The sequence below is a fragment of the Triticum dicoccoides genome, chromosome 5A (assembly GCF_002162155.2).
Source record: "Triticum dicoccoides isolate Atlit2015 ecotype Zavitan chromosome 5A, WEW_v2.0, whole genome shotgun sequence".
In the NCBI taxonomy this organism is placed as follows: Eukaryota; Viridiplantae; Streptophyta; class Magnoliopsida; order Poales; family Poaceae; genus Triticum; species Triticum dicoccoides.
Window position 1 is genome coordinate 406271873 of NC_041388.1, and position 13417 is coordinate 406285289.

At 48.6% G+C, this 13417-nt stretch overlaps 2 protein-coding genes across 3 annotated transcripts; one reads left to right on the top strand and one right to left on the bottom strand.

Moving 5' to 3' along the window:
- The first annotated feature begins 4726 nt into the window (after positions 1 to 4726).
- Positions 4727 to 6030, top strand: LOC119297453 (transcription factor bHLH30-like). Its single transcript, XM_037575239.1, has 2 exons — positions 4727 to 5162; positions 5261 to 6030. The coding sequence occupies exons 1-2, from the start codon at positions 4974 to 4976 to the stop codon at positions 5705 to 5707; spliced, it is 636 nt and encodes a 211-aa protein (XP_037431136.1). The 5' UTR covers positions 4727 to 4973; the 3' UTR covers positions 5708 to 6030.
- A 193-nt stretch (positions 6031 to 6223) lies between these two features.
- Positions 6224 to 11093, bottom strand: LOC119301878 (beta carbonic anhydrase 5, chloroplastic-like). 2 transcript variants are annotated; one of them, XM_037578867.1, is made up of 10 exons: positions 9608 to 9873; positions 9461 to 9513; positions 8189 to 8350; positions 8044 to 8092; positions 7840 to 7953; positions 7687 to 7740; positions 7487 to 7578; positions 7296 to 7401; positions 6678 to 6903; positions 6224 to 6563 (listed from the first exon to the last, which is right to left on the bottom strand). In XM_037578867.1, the coding sequence occupies exons 1-9, from the start codon at positions 9701 to 9703 to the stop codon at positions 6706 to 6708; spliced, it is 924 nt and encodes a 307-aa protein (XP_037434764.1). In that variant the 5' UTR covers positions 9704 to 9873; the 3' UTR covers positions 6224 to 6563; positions 6678 to 6705. The 2 variants fall into 2 exon arrangements, with proteins under 2 accessions (XP_037434764.1, XP_037434765.1); XM_037578868.1 differs by lacking the exons at positions 9461 to 9513; positions 9608 to 9873 and adding an exon at positions 10786 to 11093.
- Positions 11094 to 13417: the final 2324 nt, after the last annotated feature.

Here is a 13417-nt window from a genome sequence, read left to right on the forward strand (position 1 = left end):
CACACGTGCCCCTCGCGCTCAAACTGACGTCACTGGTAGCACCATTGTGCAAAGGCCTCGAAGGCGATCTCGTGTCCTAAATGACCGAGAGCTTCTCGTCGCGCTGCACCAGAAAAAGGACAAACATCACGACTGGCTTAAGCGTCAGATGCAAAGCCTCTTGGTGGATGTCAACCGCATTCGCAATCTTGCCACCAAGAATGCCTTTGTCACTCATGAAACCTGTCGGAGGTCGTGGAAGAGTTTGACCTTACTTAGTGCTGAAGCTGATCTGCAAGACGATGGCTTCACCGAACGGTTCAAGTTTGACTCAACTCCTCCCAGAAATGCTCACTTGCGTAGGACTCCCTCACTTGAAGACTCTGACTACTCGTCCTCAGTTGCGATAGTGAATGCCAGAGTCATTGATGACCAAGATGATGCAACTTCACCTCCTCCAACTTCAGCGCGTGTCGACAATGCACCAAGTTCTTCTGCACCACCGGACCTCAACGACGACTCTGCTGCCTCGCCTGCACCTCACGGGAACGAGTAGGCGCTCTATGTATTCAAACCTTTTTGGTCCTCACTGACAAAAAGGGGGAGAAGCATATGAGTTGATAGTCTTCAAGCGGGTCCATATGGGTGGTTGCTTTACTTTTTGCTACTTTTGCCAAGTGCTTACAACTCTCGTTTTCGATACATTTGGTTCTTTGAGTTGTAACACTTAAACTCGATGGTCGTCTGCTACTTATTTGCTATTCTGTGATGCGATGATAAATTCCGCATGTGCGATGATAAATTCCGCACTTAGGTCATTTTGCAGACGTCCATTTTCCATTATGCATGCCATTATCTTCGTTACATCACATCATGCATGACGAATTGTCATCATAGGTTGAAGAGGATCTCCACAAGTACAACCTGCCATGTGCATTTGCATTCCAAGAGCAAATTACTTATATGCACATCTTTAGGGGGAGCCTTTGCAACTTATGAAGACAATACCCTATCCTTTACAATTTCACATATTTTATTCCCCGTTGAAAACTTCAACCAGTTTGTCATCAATCACCAAAAAGGAGGAGATTGTAAGTGTATCTAGTGCCACCCCTAGTTGGTTTTGGAGTATTGACGACAAACCTGGTTGAGGGACTAATGTGTTTGTAAGAATTGTAGGATAACACAGGTAGAAGTCCCTCATTGATTCGGTTTTCCTACCAGAGATGACCCCTAAAAATGTATGAAGACATTGAAATCAAAGGTGGTATGTGAAGACATTCACATTGAAGACTATGACAAGAGAAAACATCGCGTGAAGACTATGGAGCGCGAAGACTTAGCAGTTTCGTCGTTCTTTTTCTTCTTTGATGAGTCATAGGAACCACTGTACTGTTAAGTGGGGTCCAAGAGAACCAGTCAGAATGACTGAAGTGATGCTTAACTGAAATCCTATGTCTTCGAGTGAAGACTATGAGAGCAAATCTTATTCAGAGTTGGATAAGTCAGCTTAGCTTGTAGCCCAAGTAAAGTTGTCGTGTGTGTTTGAAATCGGACCGTTGGAACACGTGTCAGTTCCTTAGTGACCCAGGGTCATTTCGAACAAATCAGGTCGGGTTTCCTAGTGGCTATAAATAGCCCACCCCCTTACAACCATAAACGGTTGGCTGCTCAGAGTTAGTGCACGACTTTTGTCGTTTGAGAGCAACCCACCTCGAAGCTTTTGAGAGAGAATTCCTTGTGAGGATAAAGCCCTAAACACCCAGAGCCAAAGAGTGTTAGGCATCACTTAAGTCTTCCTGTCTGTGTGATCTGAAGACTTATTACACTTGAGGACTGTGAATCCTCCAGCCGGTTAGGCGTCGCGTTCTGAGCATCCAAGATTCATTGTGGATCGCCGGTGAACGAAGTCTGTGAAGGTTTGGAAGTATACCTTGAAGACTTATCAGAGTGATTGGGCAAGGACTGTGTGTTCTTAGCTCAAGGGGAATAAGGTGAAGACGCGGTCTTCTGAGTTGAATCTCAGCCTCCCTAACCAGATGTACAGTTGTCACATCAACTGGAACTGGTCCAACAAATCATTGTCTTCAACGAGTCACTGGTTTCATCCTTCCCATTCCTGTACTTACTGTTGGCCCTGGTGAAGTCATTGTATGATTGCATTATCTTTTGTCTTCACTGAGTGACTGCTTGTTCTGATTGGCTTCACACTATCTTCCTACCTGATCTATACAGCCTAGCTGCTATTAGTCGTTGTGCTTTCACTTCATTGAATACTTGACTATGGCTTGCTTAGTGTAGTCTACCTTCCGCTGCATGATAATAGGTTTATTTCTATCGTTTGTCTTCGAAACTTCCATGTTTTGAAGACTTTCATAAAAATCGTCTATTCACCCCCCCCCCCTCTAGTCGATCACTAGCACTTTCAGATTCAAGTTTCACTTAAGCGTCGACATGTGTGGAGAATTAGATATGGAGATAGGGTTACTATTTGGAGTAGCCCATTGGTCCCATCGAGCTCCTGACAAGAACTGGTCTTACCCTTATATCTAAAGCAATTGATCTCATTGATGCAACCATGAGTGCTTGGGACAGGGATTTGGTTGAATCTATATTCTGGTGACCTAGCCAAGCCGAGCCGCCATTGGAGATCACCGTGTTGGATCCATGGTGGTGTGAAGGGGCGATAGCGACTATTATATGAGATGACAAAGGACATTTTATGGCAAACACTCACTTTGTTGCAAGTGCTCCATTGAGCACTGTATTTTGAATACCGACAAAAATGGTATGTCAAACTTTCAAAGAAATTTTAAAAAACATTCTACATGTTCATATGAACGTGCACATGTGCAAAATTTGATGATGAAATAAGCAACTATATGTGGAGCTACACAAAAACTACAAAACCATGATTTGGAAAGATGAACAATGCATGTACTGTTCACTATTTATAAATCATCATTTTGTCGGCCACAGTAGGCGACGTCCCCGCATTCCGCACCGCCTCGCCATTGCGACAACCAATGGCACTCGGCTGTCAAGCATGAGCGGGTGCCTCCTCCTCGGCCACGTGCTAGCACGTTGGAGTGGGGGTCATCCCCTCCGCCGTCGTGCACCCGCCTCGAGTACTATCTCGGTGGCAGCAGGTCGTCGTCCTCATCGGGACCCACAATGCCTTATCGAAGCGCAACGGAGCTGGGTTTGTTGCTCGACAGCGTTCACAGAAACACAGGTGACGTTGTCGCACGTCTTCGCCACCTAGTGCTCGTGGGAGGCCAAGGAGATCGACGTCAGCCATGGGTGTTGGATCATCCAGGACATTTTCAGCCAAGGACTCGTCGGAGCGAAAGCTTCGTCTCAAGGCCGAGTGAAGACAAAGCAAGGCAGAGGAGGATGCTGAATAGCAGGGTCGACGACACGACATCGCAATCAGGGATGGATGCTGTGGTGGCTGAGGCGGCTTCCGTGACTGGTGGGGCGGCGATGTCGACAACGACAACGATGGACGTGCTGGCACTCTCGAAGGTCAATGCCTAGGAGGTCGGATTTCACGTATTTTTATTTAACATATCAACCTCTTTAAATTTGACAAGTTTGCACGTGATATATTGAGCTAGACTATATTCTGTCTGAATTTCGTGTTTGAAATATTTGAAACGAAGAATTTTGATGGAGTCGTGCTATATAGACGACGCTGCACAGACGATTTGCAGACGACGCAGCTGATCTAGCCATCTCATGCACCAGAGCTGTACTGCTCCACCGTTTGATTTACAGTCGGCTGCATGTCGTTTGATTTTGATGGCTAACTTTGGACGACGCGTGTCAGCGAACGTTTGGAGGCGTCCTGTCGATGAACTAGCCTCGGATAAGCCTTTACGCGCGAGCGGTACCGACGTCGTCAGCAGGGTGGGCCGCCGCGCTGCCTCCCCTTTGACGAGCGGCGACGCGATCACCGCCTGCAAACCACAAAGCCTGTCGGTCGGCAATCGCACGCACAGCACGATGCCGCCCCTTTTCCACCCACAGACCGATCATATGCGCCGATCGATCGATCGACAAACCCTGCACGCCATTCATTGAAGGCGGGCAGCGGGAGGATCAGCCGGAGCACACGCCGTCCCTGTTGCGCTACATCGACCGCACGGAGCAAAAGGACGGGGGGCCGAAGAACCCGACGGCGCTGTTCCCCTCTCGGGCCTCTCGCCGGCGGGCCGGACCCCGGCGAAAACCACGAGTCCCCACTGTGCCGCCGCATGGCGCACTACGTCGACGCGGACGTGGATCATGAGCGTAGCTTTTTCCCTTGTAGCCTAAAGCGGCGGCGCGTCGCAGCGCCGTTGTTACGGCGGGAGGGGGCACGGCGCGGTTAAAGCAAGCAGACAGGCAGGCAGGCGGTGGCCATCATCTGTCCGTCCGTCGCCACTTTTTTGCTGCAAAAAATCATCGGGCCCTTGACCGCTCGCTCGTCTTTGGCTGTCCATCCCCGACACGTACGGCACGTACTCCGTAGGGTCACGCGCACCGTGTATCCGATGATGGTGTAGCGTAGCGCCGTCGTAAAAGGTGAGGCGGCTCTGTTCGCCGACACTTTTTCACCGTGATCGATCCCTCGGTCCCTCCGACAGAATTACCACGCACGTACGTACAGTACATTCCAAAGGCCCGGCAAAAGCGGCACCCGTCCATCACAAAATAGTTGCACGTCGCGCGGGAAAGAGGCGACACGGCGTATGAGCTGCAGTCGCCGCTGTCGTTTGATCGCCCGTTCGATTTCAATTTTACCCCCAGGAGGAGGTAAAAGGCGGCAAAGAGAGTTGGTGGTTGCAAGGTCAGCAAGGCATCACGCGCGCGCCTCTCGGCCCGACCGGCGCCGCGGATCGGGACACCGTCGAGCGACCGCGGTAAAGCCGCGCGTGTCGGCGCCACCCTTATTTAACGCCCCGGCTTCCCGCCTCCCGGTCGTTTCAAACGGCTCCAAGTGGCCCAAGATGGTGCTGCCGACACGGAGCGGCGAGCCGGAGGAGGCGGAGGCGGAGGTGGAGATGGACGATCAGCGCTCGACGCCGGCACGCGGCGCCCGGACGAGCAGGAGCCACAGCGAGGCGGAGCGCAAGCGGCGGCAGCGCATCAACACCCACCTCGCCACGCTGCGCAGCCTCCTCCCGTCGGCCTCCCAGGTGAGCTCGCTGCTTCCCATGCTCGTCATAGTCATCGTTGCGGTGATGATGCCAGCTGAACCGAGCCGGACACGTTTGACGGGCGTGCGCGCGCGCAGATGGACAAGGCGGCGCTGCTGGGCGAGGTGGTGCGGCACGTGCGCGAGCTGCGGGGCGACGCGGACGGCGGCGCGGTGGCGGGCGTGGCGGTGCCGGGGGAGAGGGACGAGGTGGGGGTGGAGGAGGAGCGCTGGGACGCGCGGGAGAGCGCCAAGCGCGTCAGGGCGTGGGTGTGCTGCGCCGACCGCCCGGGGCTCATGTCCGAGCTGGGCCGCGCCGTGCGCTCCGTCAGCGCCAGGGCGGTGCGCGCGGAGATCGCCACCGTCGGCGGGAGGACGCGGAGCGTCCTGGAGCTGGAGGCCGGGCAGGCCGCCGGCGCGTCCCGGCCGGCGCTGCACGCGGCGCTCCGCGCCGTGCTGCTCAGCCGGGAGGACGAGCTGCTCGCCGTGGAGGGCTACAAGAGGCAGCGCTTCTCGGCGCTCATCTCCCAGGGTTTAGGCAGCTAGTGACACCATGATGCTCTGTGCCAGCATGTTTAATTCACAAGCGTGTATCAACCTGTAGGATCAGTAGGCTTTTTATATATCACAGAATATTTAGTTTGATCTGTGTTTTCCGATTCAGCTTGGCTTTGCAATCACTGAACCATGTCCTTCAGGTTCTGTAATGGCAGTGTAAAAGTACAGGCACTGAGAGAAATTTAGACCAATGTCAGCACAGTATCCTCTGGATTTAACACATCAACCGGTTGCTGTTTGTTCGCCAGTGATGCACTGCAGAACAGAGAGTTGCTGATGCAGCATTATGAATGATAGCAGAACAGTCGCCCAGTACCGTTTGGAATCTTATCAGTACAGAGTCATGAAAAGGAGGCAAGAAATATTGCTCTCAGATAACAGAAATAAATAGGAATGGCAATGAACTACTCCCTCCTTCCCGTAATATAGGAGCGCTTTTGACAAATGTCAAAAACACTCTTATATTATGGGACAGAGTACAAAGGAAGCGGTACGGATTCAAAATAGCATTGCATCACAGTTTTGCTTATTTGAGTCAGGCATGCATTCAAAATAATTATACACTGATAAAACAGACATTACAAAGCTGTATCTTATTGTTACAATGATACATCAAACATTATACAGATGCTACAACACAAGGTCTGCCAAATGAGGCAGCATTATACATTTGTTTCCTTTGACTATGGTTTTGCAGTTTTACTGGCCGCCATTTCACGATTCTAGACAGATAACGCACAGCAGCTGGATTGAATTCGCTTTGTCCCGGCAGTTTACAGGCTTTACTTTGGTAGTAATGTATTGTTCGCTGTGTCCAACTTTACTCCATTCCGGTTTTATTCCTCTGCAGTGAAAAGAGTTTCTTTGTCAATACAACCTGGAGCAAGTTGCAACGAATATAGCAAAAAAATGGCAGAGTAAAACCATGCTTAACCACAGGGAGCAGAGTGAACTTTACCAGAGTATAAATAATGCTTGTTCATTGATCAAGACCAGGTAGACCTGTTCTTTATGGCATACTTGCTGCCACCTTCCAGCCCTGGACGGTACACTAATGTCCACTTCTCAAATGTGCAATCAATAAAGTTGTAGTATCCCCCATGAAGGTTCAAATTCCCTTCCTTCACCCTTTCCTCTATCCAAGGGTATGTTAACAAGTTCAACAGTGAGCTATTAATTGATTCCTGCATCAAACAATTTATTCAATGTCAGACGATGGTTCCACTTTAGATAATAGGTAGACATGCCTCTAGGTTCAACTATCTCACATGCTCAAATTTCATGGAACCGTACATGTACATTGATCAAACATTTGAAACAATAGCCATTTGGCATGCATGTCGAGACAATTTTGACATGTAGAGCTACAAAACCACTGTATCTAATTCCAAAACTTGAATGCATATGAACTCAACCAACAAAGTAACCTTGAGTGCATGCTGTCTAACATCTTGAGATGATATGGAATAAATAAGGCCGTGCAAGAGACCAATCCAATGCACTACTCTGGAAGCAATATTTTCAGACAGTTCCTACTTCTTGCAATCACGCATCATACTGATATGAACAAAATCACCTTTTCGCAATGTCTGCACTGTGATTCAAAACTCAAATTTCCAGCTGCTGCTTCTGTGCTTAATCTTGCACTCTTCCCAAGTGAGACCCAGTCTCTGATAAAGGTTCTGTTCAATAAAAACAAACCAGGCTTGCATCATGTAAAAGTACATATACAGAATCTCGAAAGGAGAAATGGGGAGAGAATTGTACCTAGAGCTTCGATCGTCTTTCTTACTCTTCATACTCATTAGTGCCTGGATGCCACCACAACGACTATGACCTACCACCAACACATTAGGTACCTGAGCAAAGGAACACAATTGTTTCAATACTGGATACTTCGTTACAAATGATCTGTCACATGCATGGGAGGAAATAAAAATGAAAGCCATATGAAAAAAGATTCTTGCCTGAAGTGAGTTGACAGCAAACTCTAGTGCTGCAGTAGTCTCTGAAGCTCCATGCTTATATTGCAACATTATTTACTATCAGAACATCCCCAATAGAAACTGCATTGCTTTAAAAGTTTAACAAAACATAAAGATATGCTAAATTAGTAATACCTCATATGGTGGTACCAAATTTGCCACATTACGGACAGTGAATGCATCACCAGGCTGAAGCCCTAAAATACTGGTAGGGCAGACCCTGGAGTCAGCACAAGCAACCACCATGAACTGGACACAGGAACATGAAACCAAAAGCAATACAAATAAGGGGCAGTACAGTGAAAATTACGAAGATTTGGAATTAACATGACGCTATACCTCTGGTGTTTGCTGCTCAGCAAGTTTTTGATAATTGGTAAAATTTACCCTGACCACGTTACAAATACAGCAACGTCAAGAGACGAAGATATTCATCTAACTTATGAAAATGAATTATTCACTATGTACTATATGATCAACTTACACATAGTTTCGTTGCTTGAAGTCCGTGAACCTCTCTTTTAGTTGACTGAATGGATCATATCCTCCATCTGTCTCATCTACAGTATCATGTTGAAAATCTAGAAGTTGTCGGGTCAAGCCAGAATGATCTGTCGAGGCCTTTGTAGTACATGAGAAATCGCTCCTGCAGATGATATATACTTTATTATGGTGAGACATAATATACTACAACAGAATGTTCCTCATTAGATAAATCAAAGATTTAGAGCACGATTCATTTGATACCAAAAATTGGCATGCCGGCTAGTGATAGGTTGGTTACCGACTTTTCTTGCTGATCTCAGAACAGTTATCAACTTTTGGCAACTTATGATTTTGCCTACTGCTGACATCAAACCAATCATGCTCTTAATATCAAGTGGGCAAATTGTAAAATTCAGTGTTTTCCAGCACTACGTTAACTTCACAAAACATTCATTTCAGGCCTACTGCATTGCCTGTGTGTTAGCATTTCATTTCGATTTCAGAGATAGCACTACACAGTTGTGAGCATAATCGATCAACCAGCCAAGAATAGTCAACAAAACAAAATGTGTGCCCCAATTATATGCTTGTTTGAGTGAAAGAGAGATAACATTTCTACAGCCGATAGCCTAAAGGGCTAAACTGGAACTAATCATTAACATATCGACAGTAGAAATCCATGAGTAACTGTCCCAAGATATAATTTAAAATGCTACAGTATAGTATAGCCCAGGGCAGTAGTGAACTATGCATATCTAATTATCGTAGTGTTTCCCAGTAGAAAACAGTGCATCACAACAAATTACAATCTGAATCATATATCAGTGCGACAGAAAACATTAATCAAAGTTCCATAATTACACCGTTCCCTTCCTTAAAAGAATCGCACATGCCGAGATTTATTATTCCCCAATTTTGGATCTCTTTCGATCTTCCATAACACTGACGAAATACGAAGAACAGAGCTATGCACATTAAACTAGTGACACTGAGAATTGAGAGGCCAGCTAAATTAACCCGTAAAAACACTTGCATGCAAGCTACAGAGCTAGGCACCCAGAAACACAGCAGCTCCACATAAACATACAGACACTGCTCTAAAAACTTCTGATTTGTGCACGGCGTCACCACCCAGACAGAGAGCGAGAGTAGCAAAAACATATCAAAGCAGAAATTCAGCACGCCACAGATAACTAATTCTGCGGTCTGGCCACTCATCCAAAGTACCAAAGCTACAAAGCTCACGCCACAGACAGGATAACTAACTCACCGTCCAGATCCTGCCGCCCTCAGGGCAACGCCGCGCGCCCTGGAATCACCGATCTGCCGCGCCCCACGAAAGCCTTGAATCAGCAAAACGGGATCGCAAGGAGCCCCGGAGGCCCCGGAAATGGGCAAGAGGGGGAATCTCACTCACCGACACGGTGGCGCGGCTCCGGCCGGGGCCGGCGGCGCAGGGGGCCGGCGCGAGGGGGCGGCACGGGGAGGCGGGCCGGAGGAGACTGGGGGCCATGGGGTGTGGACGGGTAGGCGCCGGAAGGGGTCGTGGGGGTCTCGGGCATTTGAGGAGGGGCGGCGATGGCCGAGGCTTTTTACGGGGGCGCCGAGGACGGGCACGACGGCGATGCGACGGAGAAACCGAGGCCCGGGCGGTGCGGCGCCGAGGTGGGATTAAATTAGGGTCGTTGGGCCGTTGAGCGGCGGAAACGTCGACGACGGTTGGAAGGGGACTCGTTGGAGTACAGCTGTACGAGTGTGAAGGGGGATGACGCCTTGGGCGGTTGTCCCTTGGTTCGCTCTGATGGGACGATCCTGGCCGTTGGATTCCGCAGAAGTTGGAATGGGTGGGTGCCGTGTGTGGCTTCGCGGCCTTCTTTTGATTCCTGGGCCCACGCCCACGGGCCATGGCTTATCGAGTTGTAGAATGATTGGGCTGTGTCGACTGGAATACTGGATCACTGTCTTGTCAACCTACGTGTAATGTGTTGTTGCTCAAAAATAAAAAAGTGGCGTGTGTCAATGTTGGTTTGTACTTCCTCCGTTTTTATTTCCTTTGCATATTAGGGGGGTTTGTGTAAAGTCCAACTTCATATAAGAATGAAAAATATATTAACATATACATCACGAAATATATATCATCTGAATTCATCGTTGCATATGTTTTCACATCATATAAATTTGTTACTGTAAATGTTAATATTGTTTTCTATAAAATAGGTCAAACTCTATAAAGTTTGATTTTAGTCAAAGCTGATATGCAGAGTAAATAAAAAGGAAGGGAGTACAAACTTACTGAATGTTAATGTTGAAAGATAAACATTAACTTGGAGTAGTTAGCGGTCGACACTCATTAGCAACGTATGATCATTATTTGTCGGCAAAAGGAGCAGATGGTTTCGTGTATCTTCCACAGAAACAGGATGGATGCTGGCTCGATCGAGCAGCACGAGAACGTCGAGAAGGGAGCGAACGAACTGGGCATTGGGTAGTCGGTACACGAGCATGCGATCAATTGCGAAGCAGAGAGAAGTCTCCGAACTGAACAATACATGACAACATTTCTTGATCAAACACAAGCTTAGTTAGCACGCTCACCGTCGAGGTCGACGGCGAGGCCAGTGATCGTCCTCCCACACGGCGGCCCGCTCCTCTCTATCCTCGACAGCAGGCGGCCTTTCTTGCCACGGTGCCGGTGCCGCCACCGCAGCCGAGCCCGCTGCGCGTGTGGCGGCAGCCAAGCGGCGAGCTGCTGATCGCAAGGACCACGGGAGCATAGAACACGGCAGCTGGAGACCCGCAGCCGCATGGGGGTAGAAAAACCGGCAACGAGTGGCGCGATGCGGTTCCGTGCGGTACAGTACGTGCTATGGATGATGGATGGATGGGTCGAGCTGGGTGGAGCGGACAGGTAGACGAAAGGAACGGGTTTGTTGGGCGCTGGCGGCGTGGACTGGACTGGACGTGTGGTGGCCGGAGGCGAGGGAGAAACCATGAACTCTCTTTAAAACTCGTGATGATTGACAAAAAAATGATTGAGAACGACGTGCGTGCTCCAAGGGCCGTGCGGATAGGAGCTCCGAGTCACGTACCAATCAATCTCCACCTTTGCGTACACGGGCGTTCGGACACGCAACTCCGCTTATACGTGAGCGGATTCTCTTCCTGCTCGTGGGTTCAGGGACGCTTCTGCTTTGCCATTGCCTGTGGGGGGATCGGTGCACGGCGGAGGAGCCAGTGAACCCCCGCCGCCGACGGCAAACCGGGACGCCGGCGGTCCGGCTTGGCGAAACCACCTCGCGGCGAACATCCAGGGACGCTGGCTGGCTAGCTATGCCGCCGGTAAGCCCGCGGCCGTATCGGCTGAGCCGGGCTTGCCCTTATCCTCCAACAAACGGGGTGGGGGGCAGCATGCGCGCGCGCGGTCCCGTGCACCGTCCCCACCAGCGACGTGCGCCCGGCCCCGTGCGTCTCTGTCTGTGTTTCACACGGTGGTCGGCGACCAACGGCGCGGCCACGGCTCTGCGACCAAGAGCTGGCCACGTGACGAGACGCGCTGGTGCTCTCCGAGATGCTTGGTGGGGGAAACGCTGTCTCCTGCGGCATGGGGCCTTTGGATTTGGATCCATCCAGCCGAGGTGGCCAGATCTGGCGAGCTGTCCGGGTATGGTTGGTGCGCTCGCCAGGAAAACGGGAGATGCCCGTAGACCGAACAAGTGTACGCTGTCGACTGAAGTACCATCTGGAGTCATCGTGGGTTCCACATACAAGTGGCACAACTTGTTTGGTGCCCTAGATTTTTATTTTATTTCACTTTTTTTGCGGGTGACTAGACCTTTTTAGAGCATCTTCAACAAGCGCCCAAAAACTGCTCCGCGCGCTAAAAACCGTCTTTTTTGGCCGTCGGAGACGCTCAGCAGATGCTGCAAAATAGTGCGTGCGCAAAAGAATTTAAAGCACGCGCTTAAAAGCGCTATCACACGCTGTAAATGTTGTGCGCCGGATCGCACGCGCTTCGTAATTTGCACTGCGTGTTTTTTTTTGGGCGCGCGTTTTTGGGCATGTGAAAAGTCAATGTTGGTCGCGGCGCGCTTACTGTTGGAGATGCTCTTATTAGAATGGTTTGCTGCCCTAGATGAGCACGGCTGTTACTAGGGCAACTCCAACGGCGTGCACCAAATCGCCTCTAACTGTCCGGACTGCATGGCCCAGACATTTTTTGCCCTTCAGTGTCAATGCATCTAACGCTCGCGAGCCAATTCGAACGTCGAAATTCCTATAAACCCAAACCAAACCTGGGGAAGTCCAGATACTCGACCTGACCAATTGTAAGTAGAGCTACATGTCCTCACAACCTATGTGATGTGATTTTTCTTTTAGGTTCATCACCTTGTTGTCCGGATTTGACGCTTATTCACTGCTTATGATTGGATGATAAACTTCCCTACTAGTGTTTGCCGATACGTCCGAACGTGTCCATGGACATTTGAGGTGTCCAGTAACTTTGAAGTTGCCCTTAGTAGAAGGCTTACAGTTTCCACGGTTCTCTTCATGTTCCAAAAGTCAAACATATGCATGTTTGACCAAGTTTTTAGAAAAAAAAAACTCTACAATACCTAATTTATGTAATTTTGTATTGTAGATGATGGTATTTTATTCTATAATTTTGGTCAAAGATACACAATTTTGACTTGCATGAAAATCAACACACCTTATATTCTAGCACGGAAGGAATATGCTATTGTAAAATACAATTGGTTCTAATATAATACATATTTTTAAATTGTATAAATTCATGGGTTTATTATAGAAATGAATATCTTTTGCAGGGGATGTATAAAATGAATAAAAGGGGATGTATCTAGATGTGTTTTAGTTCTAGATACATCCCTTTTTGTCCATTTTGATGACAAGTATTTTCGAACGGAAGGAGTATCAACAGTTAATGGGCGTGTCTATGTCTTACATCATGCGAGGCAGTAAACTACATTGCCTATAGAGAACCGGTAGTGAGCCGACCCACTAACCGCATGGCCGATCACATTGGTGTCATATGCGTGTTTTTCCTTTATTAATTTTATCTTTATTTTAAAAAATTTAAACACCTATATTATGAAAACATAATATTATTAGTTTTAAAAAGTGTTCATTGCACATTTTAAAAATATAAATGCAGTGTTAAAAATGTTTGTACCATTCATGTATGTCACATTCAAAAAAAGTACACATG

Excerpts from the sequence above, each read along its gene's own strand:
- LOC119301878 (XM_037578868.1), bottom strand. The coding sequence starts at position 10,964 with ATGCTCCCGTGGTCCTTGCGATCAGCAGCTCGCCGCTTGGCTGCCGCC. Across the intron at positions 8,093-8,188 it reads TTCAAGCAACGAAACTATGT|GGTAAATTTTACCAATTATC; the intron begins GTAAGTTGATCA and ends TAACGTGGTCAG. Across the intron at positions 7,402-7,486 it reads AAAGACGATCGAAGCTCTAG|AACCTTTATCAGAGACTGGG; the intron begins GTACAATTCTCT and ends TTTATTGAACAG.
- LOC119297453 (XM_037575239.1), top strand. The coding sequence starts at position 4,974 with ATGGTGCTGCCGACACGGAGCGGCGAGCCGGAGGAGGCGGAGGCGGAG. Across the intron at positions 5,163-5,260 it reads TCCTCCCGTCGGCCTCCCAG|ATGGACAAGGCGGCGCTGCT; the intron begins GTGAGCTCGCTG and ends GCGCGCGCGCAG.